General features: G+C 35.3%; 2 protein-coding genes across 3 annotated transcripts; one reads left to right on the forward strand and one right to left on the reverse strand.

Annotated features, from left to right (window-relative positions):
- Nucleotides 1-125: 125 nt before the first annotated feature.
- LOC140772074 (VQ motif-containing protein 25-like) lies at nucleotides 126-617 on the reverse strand. Its single transcript, XM_073113958.1, has one exon. It carries the CDS (start codon nucleotides 615-617, stop codon nucleotides 126-128), a length of 492 nt encoding a protein of 163 aa, XP_072970059.1.
- Nucleotides 618-4522: 3905 nt separating this feature from the next.
- Nucleotides 4523-12557, forward strand: LOC140772122 (citrate synthase, mitochondrial). Of its 2 annotated transcripts, none has more exons than XM_073114030.1 (20): nucleotides 4523-4605; nucleotides 4861-4937; nucleotides 5131-5193; nucleotides 5844-5885; nucleotides 6140-6205; nucleotides 6394-6459; nucleotides 6632-6745; nucleotides 7810-7873; nucleotides 8469-8551; nucleotides 9198-9247; nucleotides 9332-9409; nucleotides 9552-9680; nucleotides 9806-9848; nucleotides 10056-10142; nucleotides 10574-10675; nucleotides 11102-11209; nucleotides 11327-11377; nucleotides 11619-11692; nucleotides 12059-12110; nucleotides 12199-12557. In XM_073114030.1, the coding sequence occupies exons 2-20, from the start codon at nucleotides 4887-4889 to the stop codon at nucleotides 12289-12291; spliced, it is 1416 nt and encodes a 471-aa protein (XP_072970131.1). In that variant the 5' UTR covers nucleotides 4523-4605; nucleotides 4861-4886; the 3' UTR covers nucleotides 12292-12557. The 2 variants fall into 2 exon arrangements, with proteins under 2 accessions (XP_072970131.1, XP_072970132.1); XM_073114031.1 differs by lacking the exon at nucleotides 4523-4605 and adding an exon at nucleotides 4698-4744.
- The last annotated feature ends 1813 nt before the right edge of the window (nucleotides 12558-14370 follow it).

The following is a 14370-nucleotide window of genomic DNA, read 5'->3' on the forward strand; positions in this document are numbered from 1 at the left end:
TCGATATTTATTTACAACCACAATGACAAATGCCACAGTATCTCTAACTAAATGAAAACTAACCCCCCAGTAAAGAGAGAAAAAGGAAAAGAAGGATGGAATCTAGACCTCCAATACCAACTACCTCATTGCTGAACATCATCCATGCTGAGAAAAGGAAACAATGAATATTCTCCAAAACCATGAAAGAAGTCCACATCGTCATCCTCTTCCAATCCATTCAAGAATCCTCCTGAGCTACCCTCTACCCATAATTTCCTCCCTTCCTCCCCCTCCTCCTCCTCCTCCTCCTCCTCCTCCTCCCCGGTCTCTCGCTTAACATTCTCCACTTGCGACGCCTCTCGATACTCCGGTGGATGAATAGCACGCGGCCGCGCCGCCGCCGCCGCCTTCTTCTTCTTGTTCCTACCGTCGATCCCCTTTGTAGGTTTTCCGGTCAGCCGCTGCACAAGCTCGCGGAAATTCTCGACGTCGGTCTTTATGATCTCGGGTGCAAAGATATGAACTATCCTGATCTTGGGCTTCATCTTTGACACCATATGCGAGTCTCTATGCATGGCGAGCGCCGCCGCCGCCGCCCCCTTGTTGTGAGCTCGTGGCTTCATGAACTCCTCCATCTCTTCTTCTTCTTCCAGAATTGGGGTGGGTTGGAGCTGAGGTAGAAGAATGGATGAAGGATGGTTGTTTATATACCATGGATGGAGAAGTATATAGCTCGATGCGAATGAGAGAAATGTGAGGGGAAATGGGTGTGAGAGAGAGAGAGAGAAGGCACCCTTTCTCTCTCTTACCTCATTCTTGTTTGGTTCTTATGACATCATCACTCTCGAAAAGTAGATACATGGCATGATCTTGTTGTAAATCTTCTTGTATATCTCTAAAGTTGATATATATATATATATATATATATATTAAAACACTTATTAAATTTTATATACATATTTCGTAAACCCCTTATTTTTATATAATAAACAACAATTAAGTTTTAATTTGTTTAATACTAGAAGGATATATGAGTAATTTTTTGTGTATATATTGCTCTTAAATAACGGCAATTTTATTACGTTATCTACTAAATTAATAAGGTAAGGTATACAAACAAATAAAGTGCTCTTGAGTGGTACACACGAAAAAAAAAACCCCATTTATATATATATAGTCATATAGACATGTTCTTCTATTTTAAGATGATATTCAAGAAAAAAAAAAGCTTTATGTGGTTTCAATTAAATCCTTTAGGTCTAATTATTAGTTAATTAAGGACCATAGATTTGTATCAATGTTCTACTAAAGCATATTATTTTTTTAATTGAATATCTAATATTATATGTTGCAAAGATCCACTTCAACTATGTAATCTCAAATCAAAGGCTTTCTTCCTAAGTTGGGCTAGTTTTAATTATACAGCAACATGCATTGTGGGATTTCTCCAACATCCAAATGAATATTTTTAGTCAGAGAAATTATAATTCTAAAGAATGCAATACTAATAAGCAACTGGTTTTATATTTTAGTGACTAGAGCAAATAAGAGGAGCTGAAATAGAATTACAAAGGAAACCTTTTAATTCTCTCATAATATATGGATAAGATTACTTAAAGAATTCCATGCATTAGATCTGAGAATGGATTAGAAATAAATATAGCACAAAGGACAACTTTGCCAGACCCCAGCAATACCAACCCTACCAAAACTTTGAGATTGACTCATCTCTTGATTCATACCACTTGATATTTAATTATCACCAATGTAGCAACCTCAGCAAAGCATATTATTTACTTATTTATTTGGGAAATACTATATAATTCTTTCGTACCAAAAATGTAATGCGACGAAAAACGGTGATTTTTATATTTTATATTCTAATATTTTTTCTTATTTTTTTATTTAAAATATTTTAATAGGCCCAGAAAGTAAACTTAACTTAAATGAATATATTTTTTATATTATTTTTAGATGATATATGAGTTTAATAGGATATAAACTCAAGATATATCCATGCTTTGATACCATAGTAGCAAGCTTAAAATTTTCTAGTGATTTTGATATGGTTAAATCCATCTTATCCAATCTACTTAATATAATCTCTACTAATATTTAAAAGAAAAAAAAGGTAAATTAATAATTTGCACACCTGCCTTTAATTTGCTCTTATTATCATCAACATTCTACTATATAGTTTTTTATTTCTTATTTATGTTACTTAAAAATCCTTTAAGACAACCAATAGTGTGCTATGGAAATAACAAAAGGAGTAGATTTAATAATAAAGAGAGTAAAATATAGGATATAATTCATAAAATTCTAATTAAAAAAAAAAACAGTTGCTATCCCAAGTCTAGAGAAGAAAAGTCTAGAGAAGAAAACTCCTTGCTGACTTGTAGTCTTGTACTATATATCTTCCTTCTTGTCCTTTGGTGCCCATCCTTAGCCCTCTACTGCATCAATTTGTCCCTTTATTAGTAGTAGTGACACTTTCACATATCCCTTCATCCACCCAAACAATTTGGAATTAGCCCCTAAAATAATAGTAGCAAGAGGAATTATTCCCCCACTGGATCCCTTTAACAATTAAACTATGCTTCATTCAACCCTAGCACATTCTAGCTCATTAAAAATAATGTAACACAAGCTGTCCCTTAATGGCCTCCTGTGTTTTATTATCCTTAGACATTAATCAAACTAGCAAATGAGGCATTAAATAATATTCTCTTTTCATATATATATATAGAGAGAGAGAGAGGGGGATAAGTTTTTATATCAGCTAAGTTAAAAGATGTCATAAATTTTATACAATAAATTGAGAAAGTAAGTAAGACAAACCTCCAATCTGAAACTGTACAACTATTAAAACATAAGTATCAAACTCACAAGAGCTATAGAGATACAGAAAATAATAACTTAAAATAAATATTATACACCGCCTTAGGATTTTAAACGGAGAAGTAAGTCCACAACCCAAGCTTGATCCACAACATCAATGACAGTCATAAGGAGAAAGATTAATGCATGCACTTCAAAACTCTCTAAAATACTCCATCAATAATGGGCCATTGTGGCATTATATTAGTACAGACAATTGAGCAAGAGGTAGATGAACAATGTAGCAGTAGTGGACAAGTGGTTATAATTTTCCTATACTTCATCCAATAATGCAATCTAAATTAAAGGGAGAGTTGACTTGAATTAAGGCAGTAAGGCATTGATTATATGAAGATATTAGCCATATAGGCCATTACTCACAGGCTGCTTCTCTTATCAAATTTAGAAATTATTCAAAACTATAGTGGCACAATAATCATTTTATGCCCTGCATTATGTGTGTATTGCCCTTTGTACTGTAAAAATAAGGGTAGTTGAAGTGATCTTTTTGTATCTGGTGGAAAGCTAAATACTTGAATACTAAACCCCATATGTTTTGAAGTATTTTGGCTTGATAATTACAGGTCCTTTTGCCAAATGAATTGATATTAATCTCTATCCATCCAAACTCAACATTTTTAGAGATTTTATAACCTTTTTTTTATATGGTTAACTTGTACTACTTCTAAGCTCTCTTATTCAATGTCAGTTTGTCTCCCTTATGATTATTTTTCTTTTTTTTTTGTTGGATAAAAGAGTTTGACTTTTTAAGATGATCATGAGATGGTTCCCATGAGCAAATATAGGGGAAAAAAGTTATAATTGTTTGTCTTCTACTTGTCTTTTGGAGAAGATAGGATTGCCACTTATTATAAATGACCATAGACATAATTATTTTCTTCTTGGTCAATAACAAACAGGCCTATAGTAATTTTTATATAGAAGTGTAAAAGAAAAAGAAAATCTCAATAACTAATTATTATGAAAATAACATAAACAGGTAAAATTAATCATATTAACATAGATGCAAAATTAACAGGATAATAAAAGTTTATGAGCCATTATTAAAAAATTAATTAGCGCTTTAAAATCCTTCGCATAAGAAAGATTTATTTAGGAAAGAGCTCCTTAGTGAAAAATATATTTTCGCCATGCGACACAAAAATATATCACCCTTTTAAATATCACATTTTAATTCATTAACCAACTAATGTTTACATTCCAAAGCTCAAGATTAATAAATAATTTAGAGAGAAATATTGAGTGGAAGCAATCAAGAGCACCTTGTTAGAAAAGACCCCAAATTTTCTTATTTATTGGGCTTTGCAGAAAAAGCCCAAAATTTTGGTGAAAGCCCAGTTACTCTGCTCTGAGATCTAAGCTCGTTTCCTCGGCTCGTTTCCCCGGCTCGTTTCCCTTCCGATATTATTTCCAAAGCGACCTTTTCCCGATCCTTTTCCGACAGTATCGGGTCCGCGCGGTCGCGCCGCCTAGGCCCACGTGTCAGCTGCCTGAACCGTCTGATTACGCTCGCACGGTCAGCGCTGCCCTTCTGGAGGGCGAATTTTGGGAAGAGAAAATTATTCCAAGAGGAACTTCCCAGACTGACCACGGTAGGGGTATAACCGGAATTTGGTTGAATAGATGCTCCCTGCCCTTCCATTTCTTTATAGGAAGTAAGAGAAGTAAAGGGGCGTTTTGCTTCGTTTCTCTCTCTCTCTCTCTCTTGATCGCTTTGTTCTGGTAATTTGAGCCGCTCTTTTATTGGTCGTTAATCTGTGCATCCCTGTCGGTTTCCTCCTTTTGTGGAAGTTTTGGAGAAGATTCTGTACCTAACCCTATTTCTTGATCGGGTTTAGGCGCGGTTCTCTTATACTGACTTGTTAGATGAAACTATCTTGCTTTACTTTGAATGTCATATTTAAAAGTTTGATTCATGAAGAAGTTTTTTTTTTTTTTTTTTTTGCTGATAAAAGATCCTGTTTTGTTGGTTTTCAGGGGAATTCTAGTTGAACTTGAGAAGAATGGCTTTCTTCCGCAGTGTTGCAGCGCTGTCCAAGATTAGATCTCGTCTTGTAAGTGATACGTGATTCATCTGTGCTCAATTTCGAATTCTATATGTGGAGTGGGTAGTAGTTTCTTTGATAGTTCTAATGCTGAATAAGGAGAAGATAGAGTCGATTTTTTTTTTTGTGTGTGTGTGTGTGTGGATATTTTGATGTTCTCACTCTGTTAATACTCTAAATTTTTTGGTGATTCTGATTCCAGGCTCAGCAGTCCAGCTCGTTGGGTTCCATTCGGTGGTTACAAATCCAAACTGCTTCAGATCTTGTATGATATGATCTGTTTCACTGCTGCATTTCACTCATAATTTGTTGATTTTAACTGCTTACTTAAATATCTGCATATTTCTTGATTGTCATAAATTTACCAATTGTTCATTGTAAATTTCTATGTGCTAAGCTAGTTGAACAATTCATCTGCTTTAGTTTGTATGCATTCATTTTTCTTCTCCACAGTAAGAGAATCTACAGATTCCTTCAGTCCTCCATGAATATGTTTATAGTAGAAAAGTACCTATGTAGGAATAAAAAAATTCAATTAGTTTCCTTCTCAGAAAATTCTTCATAATCTGTGTTTCCAAATAGCTATTTATTTCTTGCAAAATATTCGTTGTTTTCTAAGCTAAGACCAACTGATCCACTTGCTTTAAATGCTTTTTTTTTTTTTTTTTTGAGTGGGATGTCCAAGCTTCTCAAATGACATCTAACTGGATAACTCTACACAAAATGGAGTGCCATTTTGTCCAAGTCATTGAGCTCCTGTTTAGTAGGAGTTTCTTGTTGCCTTTTGTTTTAATATCTGGGAGTGCGGCTCACCTCAAATGTTGTTTTGGTGCATGAAAAATTATTTGTTTACTTCTAGTTTCTTCATTGGTTTAGCATTGTAGATTGATGCTTGAGCTATTATTAATCGTGCAGGATCTCCGTGCCCAACTGAAGGACCTGATTCCTGAGCAACAGGTTTTTCTTCTTTAGAGTAGTTTTTACTATTTTATGTGTTTTTTTCCTTTCCGTGTTATCTGTTTCGAATTAACATCAACTCTACCATGCTCAGTATGTAATTCTGACATCTCACTTTATTGTCATTGAAATATGTTAGTTTATAATAACCAGTAGTTTATCTGTGTTCAGAAATTAAGATTTTATTTCTTCCTAAGCGCCACAATCATATCTTACTGATGAAAAGCTGATCTTATTATTGTTGTTGCTGACAGGAACGCTTGAAGAAACTGAAATCAGAACATGGAAAAGTTCAACTTGGGAACATCACAGTGGATATGGTATACTACTAAAATTTCCATGTGCTTACAAAATTTGAACTTAAAAATGTAGTAGAAATTTTCTAGCAGTATAGGTTTTGCCTGCCTTTCATATTCCTCAAATCTGTACTATTGGATGATAGCTGAGTTTGTTGGACTAGTCTAATTGTTATGCTGTTTACATTGATTCTTAACTTACATTTTGGTAGGTTATTGGTGGAATGAGGGGAATGACTGGATTACTGTGGGAAACGTCATTGCTTGACCCAGATGAGGTGCATGGTTCTATTCAAACTCACATATATTGTGTTGCATAATCTTTAAGAGACATGATCTCTGTGCTTATTTGTCATGTGTTATTCTTTTATCTTCTATGGTATATTTTGTCTAGAAAAACACTAGATTTTGGAAAGTTGACTAACTAACCATATTATCTTGTTTATAAAGGGTATCCGTTTTAGGGGGTTATCCATTCCTGAATGCCAGAAGATGTTGCCATCTGCGATTCGAGGAGGAGAGCCATTGCCCGAGGGTCTCCTTTGGCTTCTTTTGACTGGAAAGGTTATTGAATGACCTTTTTTCATCTTGAAATGAACCAAGTCAATTGCTTTTTTTAAATACTTGCATGTGTATTCGTTTTTTTTTTTATGAATGCCAAGAGTGCATCAGTATGTTGGGCATCTATTACAATGAACAAAAATATTGATGGGGGATATATGAACAAGAGGAACAATATATTTATATACTGCTTTTAGATACTAAGATAAATGTAGTGAACTAGTTACATTTGTGACGGGTCTGAGTTCCTCCATATATGTTTGGATGATTTATCTTTGTCTTGCTACAAAATCTAGGCCAAAAGGTAGTTTAACTTAAACTAGAAGTTCAACCACTTCTGAGGCATTCCATGTATTTTTAGGTTATTAATCTTGCTTTGACATCAACTCTAGCAGCATAATGATGTCATAAATAAAAAGAATAATGATAAGGGTAACTGGAGTTGGATCCCTTCTTCCATTGGTTTGGAAGGACCGGAAGCATCTGACCCTTTAATTGTCTTATTGAGATTATGTCATGCATGGAAATATCACATATAAAAATGGGCATTGTGAAAATTATGGAGATCCTTCTTCTATATGTGTAATGTTTTATTTGATATAATGTTTTGCTTCTGGAGAAGTGTTCAAATGTTGGTCTTTTTTAAGCCAATCCATTGTTGTTTGATTTGTGGAGGAATACATCTACTGATTATTTAGAAATTTTAATTAGATGGACTTCCTTCAGTGCCTCCTAGGCATTACCAGTTATGGATGAGAGGTTTTCCAACTCAATGAGGTGAACCTTATTCTGGAACTTTATCAGAAGATGTTTTTTGTTTATTGCCCCAAATTCTACTTATGCTCCTGTACATGTTTGCTAGCGTGGGCTATGTGTTAGCTGTTATGTAGTAATACTATTTAATATGGTGGGCCAACCCTAAGGCCTTTCCTTTTGTAGCTTAATCTCTAATTGAAGCTGTTATAGAAGGAAAAAAGACCTTTAGCATAAAATATGTTCTGGGTATCTGTACTTCGAACAGGATGTTAGCTATTGCATCATTCACATTGGCTCTCCTCTTACGACAGGTTCCAAGCCAAGCACAAGCTGATGCATTATCCAAGGAATTGCATAGTCGTTCTAAGATTCCAGGTTATTTTCTTTTGTCTGGCTTCACAGGTTACCTTATAATTTGCACAAAGGAAGTTATTTAATGTAAGCAAGTTGAATTATTTTAGATAATAGCACTCTCCTGGCCTGGCAGATCTTTTGCAGGCTATGCTTTCTGCATGATAAAAAAATTTAATTGGTGGAAATACTTACAACAGTTTATATTATGCTAATTTTGAACTTTTGATGTAAGCTCGTCACTGGCATAGTGTAATACATTTATGTTATTTGTGATTTGAGAACTTTGAAATTGGCATTTATCGGGGCATCTTGATGTTACAAATCAACAAAAAAATCACCATCATTGATCTGGAATTTTCATAGAGCTTGAGGTGCCAAAAGAAAAAAAAAACTGAGAAATATTACCATACTCAATCTTATTTGAGTTATCTAATACATAAATTATGGAGTAAAAGACTAAAAGTATTACCACTTTTTAAGCATCTTATGCAGAACATATTATTGAGTGTTTCACATATGCTTGATTGGGTCTCATCAATTTCAGGGGAGTTATCATCCTTCCATTGTGACAGTCTTTGACTCTTTATGAACTTTATGCTATTGGATATGGATGCAGATCATGTTTACAAGGCAATAGATGCTCTCCCTGTGACAGCTCATCCAATGACACAATTTACCACTGGAATTATGGCACTTCAGGTATATACCAGCCAATGCTTTTGGAGACTAGGGGTAGTTCAATTAAATAGGATGTATATGTGAGATGCAGACTGACCTATATGTTCCTTTTCATTTTGACCAACAGCTAAAGAATTAGCATGTCTTATAAACACAGAATAGTCTTACACTCATCTATGTTTAGTCTTGATTGATTACTGATGTCTTGGTGCAGATAGATGTTTGTTGTCTGAACTTGTCTGAACTTGTAACACAGCACTATGCCAATTTTCAATTAATAGTAACCAGAATAGGTCCTAAAATTATTTATGAAATGCTTAATCATCTTTCTCCAAATATTCTTCCTCCCAACCCTTCATACATACTTTTATACTCTTTTAACTTATTGAATTTCTCAGCAAATCTGGAATGTATGCACCAGCATTTGCCCCCTCCAACATATATTCAATGCAGTTGGTTTAGGCATTGGAAATCTGTTGATCCCTTTTAGAACACTATTGTCCTCAGACAAATACATTTCAGTGTATCAGTCTATTATCATTTTTGAATTTGGAAAAATAATTTAGGGATTGAAGTCGCAGAAAATTGCCTTTTTGGCAGCCATGTTACCCTCAACTTCAAGTTTTGCTTTGTCATATCTCTAAGCTTTTCTGCTGTCTCGTGTCAGGTTGAAAGTGAATTCCAAAAGGCATATGACAAAGGGATGCCAAAAGCAAAGTAAATGTCAAATTTCTTTACTTCCACTCATAATTATTAAGATACTTTTATCTGAATTTTTGACAAATGCATCACTCTTGACAGGTTTTGGGAGCCAACATATGAGGATTCTATGAATTTGATTGCCAGGGTTCCAGTGGTGGCTTCTTATGTTTATCGGAGGTAACTTGCATCCTTCTGGGTTTCTATATATATTTATGAATGTATATTGATGGAAATAACTGATATCTAATGAAATATGTCGAAATTATCTTTCGTTCTGTATGCAATAATCTTATATCTTCTGTTGTGTAATTCTTTCAAGAATCTACAAGGATGGGAAAGTTATACCTGCTGATGATTCCCTGGATTATGGTGCAAATTTTTCCCACATGCTTGGGTTTGATGATCCCAAAATGCTGGAGTTGATGAGACTTTATGTAACAATCCATAGGTGACTTGCAAATGATCATCTTTTTTGTTTATGCTTTTCTGCTAATGATTTAATCTTATCCTGATATTCAATCCATTGCTGAATTATAAATTCAGTAATTGACATTGTTTTTACATATTATGCAGTGACCATGAAGGTGGAAATGTTAGTGCCCATACTGCTCATCTGGTAAGAGATGCAATACTCTGTTGGTGCTTCTGTTTTCTTTATCTTCATTGTAACTTGTAAGGCATCTAATTGAACTACTAGGCTGTAGTAGAAATTCTGATGATTTGTGCAAGTGTTCTCTAGAATATTAAACTAATATTTGTTGACATTAGTTTAATTTTGATATGCATGAATCCATAAAAACTGATATGTTTTACTCATTATCAGGTTGCCAGTGCTCTCTCTGATCCATTTCTTTCTTTTGCGGCTGCACTGAATGGTTTAGCAGGGCCACTCCATGGCCTGGCTAATCAGGTACAGTAGTGCTTCTCCATTACTTTTCATCTAAACCTGTTGAGCTTTATAGGCATTTTGGGAGTGCAATTTCTTTGTCCTGTTTGTGATCTGCTACTTGATCTTCTAATGATTTCTCACTAGTTGGAACTGAACAAAGTACTATATTATCCAATGCTCGTTGCTGTGGCTCTCATTGCATTCTGATGGTAAGCTGAGTGGTCCATAAGCACATTCTGTCAAAAGGAAAAAGAAAAAATCATCCGCTGGAAGTTTGTAGCTATTTGAATTCCCTTTTGCACTTCTGCTTGCTTATATAGCTTATAGTTTAAAATTGTCCCACAGATGCATTTCTGATTATGGAGTAGAAACATTTTCTTATAGAGTTGATTATGTACTTTAAATAATTTATTATATTCCTAGACTTCACTTGTTTTACACTCCTAATGCAGGAAGTGCTCCTATGGATTAAATCTGTGGTAGGGGAATGCGGAGAAAACATAACAACTGATCAGTTGAAAGATTACGTCTGGAAGACTTTGAATAGTGGAAAGGTACCTCATTTGTCATCATTAGAATCTACCTCTGATTAGTTCATGTGCAATAAGCAGACTAGCAAGTGCATCGGTTCCTAAACGAGAAATTTGTATTGATCCTAGTTTGAACCACTTCCTACTTAAGAAAAAAAACGACTTATATAGTTATATACTTATATGGTTACTTTTATGCTTAGGAGTAAAGCTTTAGTGGGTAAAGTTCAACCAGATCTGCTTTGATATTTTCTTTCTATTTCAAAATATTTCACCTCAATAGAGGTAAAAGGTGATTTATTATTGGTTTTTTTTTATGTTCTGTCTTGTCTTCAATGTGGGTGCTATGTCACTTTCGTTATATCACTTCCTTTTCTTTCTTTATTGAAATTGAATAATGCTGATATCAAGCATTTTCTTTTATGTTCTAATTTTGAAAATATCGTCCAGGTTGTTCCTGGATTTGGTCATGGAGTTCTACGTAAAACAGATCCACGATATACATGCCAAAGGGAATTTGCATTGAAGCATTTACCAGATGACCCACTTTTCCAACTGGTTTGTAATTTAGACTTCGTATACATCTGATTATGGATTCTTTGTTAAGAACAGTGTCCACTTTGGACTATATCTATTTGTTTTGTTTCTCTGAACTTGTCAGAGTTTTCTTATCAGGTTTCTAAGTTATATGAAGTTGTTCCTCCAATACTCACTGAGTTAGGCAAGGTACATTCAGATGCCTTTCTAGTTTAAAGTAATATTTATATACTATAGATCATTATCAGCGATCAAGCTGAGCTTGAACAGTTGGTGTGTTGAACAAATAGTTGAATCCCTTTTGCTTCTTATCATATTTTTTATCTTAAACATTGATGATATCTTCTAGGATCACTTGATTTAAGAGTTCATGCATTTACTCTTTCTAATTTAAGTTCAGAAATAATGCTGGTACGTTGGGATATTGCAGGTTAAGAACCCATGGCCCAACGTTGATGCTCATAGTGGAGTTCTCCTGAATTATTTTGGTTTATCTGAAGCAAGGTAAGCTTTCAACTTTGCGGCAATGTTTTAAGGAAAACTTTTTTCCCCCTGCCAAAGCAGTACTTCAAGTATCTAGTAGTAATGATGATACAGTTGGAGCAGTCAAGAAGCAGGATCTTGCCTTCTTTATTGACTGGATATACTTGAATGTTACACAGTCCAAAAGAAATCCAGTTATTGATTGGCTTCGTACTTCCGCATGACCTCCATCTTTCTCTGGCCTTCTAACTAACTGGAATGTTCGTTTCATAACCTTGATTAGGGACATATTGCCCTTAAAACAGTACTCAGTGTAGCATGATTCATCCTAAAACTAACATAGCTTAGATAGTTAAATAATATTCAATCAAAACTTTCTATGTGCAGGTATTACACTGTACTCTTTGGTGTCTCGAGAAGCATAGGGATAGGCTCCCAGGTACTGTCTTCCTACATCTCTTCAGCATTTTCAGGTGTTTCTTTTATTTCTTAGGTGAGTTCATTCTAAACTACTCTTTGTGATGCAGCTTGTATGGGACCGAGCTCTTGGTTTGGCGCTTGAAAGACCAAAGAGTGTGACCATGGAATGGCTTGAAAACTACTGCAAAAAAGCTGCTTGAGTTGACATGTATCATCAATTCTTGACTACGGTATAGGATGATTCTGCCATACAATAAAAGAATATGAAGGCAAAATAGTTGAGCCATAGAGTTTGTTGTTATGGCGGGAAAATAACTGGAGCGGTATGCTCCTTTCTACCAGTAGAAATTTTTGACACTGCATATATAATCGAATTGATCATGCGGAGTTGATTATGGTCAATGGGCCCTCAGGTGGCATTTTAATTCAATTTGTTATATTCATCACATTTCCTTTTGCTTCGGAATCCCTTTCTTTACTTTCTTGGTAAAGTTAAATATTTTTAAGATCTTAACCATGCTTCATATTCTTTCTGGAGATGTTATTCATTAGGTGGAAGAAATATAAACAGGGTGATAGCATAGAAGAAGCAAGTCGCACATTTTGATTTTGTAGTTGCTCTGTTCTTTCTTCTTTGTTCTCTTGTTCAGGAAATGGTTAGTAGCAGGATTTATAGATCCTCCATGGCTGGAGGATTAACTGTAGCACTAAGCAGCTCTCTCATTGCTTCTAGGAATCCAGCTGTGGGAATTCTTTCATATCAATCTTCCTCAGTTTGAATCATCAGTTAAAGGATTCGTTGCATTTTTTAACATCTAAGTTTGTTGAATCCAAAGCAATGAGATGGAAATCTAATCGTTAAAGCAAGAGAAGACACTTGTCTCGGCCAAAGTTTTGGAATAGATTATGTCTGCACGAATGACTTTCTACTTTCATCAACTTTCATGTTTAAGTCAGCTGCTCTGCTTCACAAGTGCAGCTCTGACATAACGACGACAAAAGAAACATAGAAATAGCGACGTGTTGCGATTCTTTTTATTTAATCAAATACAAAGTATAAAGATATGCTGGCTATACCTCACTTAGGAAGTCTAGATAAATGCTATAGATTTGGGTGGTTCATGCAAAAAAAGTTGCATTGGATTTCTTGGACCATGATCCCAAAAAATATGCCCCTGTGATCTCCAACAGAAAGAATTGACTCACCATATCAGTGTCCTTGTTCTTTTCCCTTATTGTTATCCGTTCCTTGATTTAGTGGTTTATTGAGCTTAGATTTTTAACAATGAACCGAGCCTAGCTTCCATTAATGCTACCGAACCATACATGAAGGGAACCTCAGAAAGATACAGTCTCACCTCAAAGCATGCATGAACGACAAACCCACCTCCATTGCTACTCCTATATTTACCTCACTCTTGTACATCTTTCACAAGCCATTCATCGATTGTTCTTCGATCTTTTAGCGGGATTTCTACGTCGCAATGAATGATACGAGTCGCTTCTCGAGTTCTAACAGCCATGGCTATGTCCCCTCCCTTGATGCGGAACTCAGGCTTGGTCATGGACCAAGTGAGCCACAGAGGGCTTATGCTGCAGGCCATGTATGCTCGCACTGTACAAAATCCTTCACAAGCTTGCAGGCATTAGGTGGTCACCAGACTGCACACAGGAAGGAGATGGAAGAGATTAGAAGGAAGCATGTGGCTAGTGCAATTGAAGCTAAGGCACCAACTTCACCTGCTCCTCTCTTGTTCTCTGAAGGTAAGACTGCGAAATCCGAGACATCGGCATCGAGACATGTCAACATGCAGATGGAAGATACTGAGTCTGTCAATCTGGAGCTGACCTTAGCAACTGGTGGAGTAGATCTCACTCTAAGGTTGTGAGAAGAGAGAATAATTGATTACTTACATCATGTTGTTTAACATGACTTGTTACCTGTATGGATGAAGCAGAGATTGATGTTCATTTGCATCTCCAATATATTGCAGGAATTTTCCTCCTTCCTTTTTCCTTGTCTATTTGCCAGACTAATAATAGTGCATGATTGGAATAAGATTACTTCACCTATACTTCTTGAGGCAGGAAGGACTAAATCTAGCCCCACACAGTACAAAGAATACTACTAAATTAATTAGCACAGTCATGATTGTTCTAGATTTTGTTCCTTGTTAGGGTGGCATCTCCTAATTATATGTGCCCATGTTGCTTGAGAGTAAACCTTTTGGTTGAACCAAACTTGAAGCCTTGTTGTCCTTGAAGACAGAAGCAAACAA

The sequence above is a fragment of the Typha angustifolia genome, chromosome 12 (genome assembly GCF_048772165.1).
Source record: "Typha angustifolia cultivar Huaian chromosome 12, ASM4877216v1, whole genome shotgun sequence".
Lineage (NCBI taxonomy): Eukaryota > Viridiplantae > Streptophyta > Magnoliopsida > Poales > Typhaceae > Typha > Typha angustifolia.

What these genes read in the sequence shown, in the direction of transcription:
- LOC140772074 (XM_073113958.1), bottom strand. Translation starts at nt 617, where the DNA reads ATGGAGGAGTTCATGAAGCCACGAGCTCACAACAAGGGGGCGGCGGCG.
- LOC140772122 (XM_073114030.1), top strand. Translation starts at nt 4,887, where the DNA reads ATGGCTTTCTTCCGCAGTGTTGCAGCGCTGTCCAAGATTAGATCTCGT. An exon ending in GGCTTCTTTTGACTGGAAAG is followed by an intron (nt 6,746 to 7,809) that starts GTTATTGAATGA and finishes CTCTTACGACAG; the next exon opens with GTTCCAAGCCAAGCACAAGC. An exon ending in ATGACCCACTTTTCCAACTG is followed by an intron (nt 11,210 to 11,326) that starts GTTTGTAATTTA and finishes TTTTCTTATCAG; the next exon opens with GTTTCTAAGTTATATGAAGT.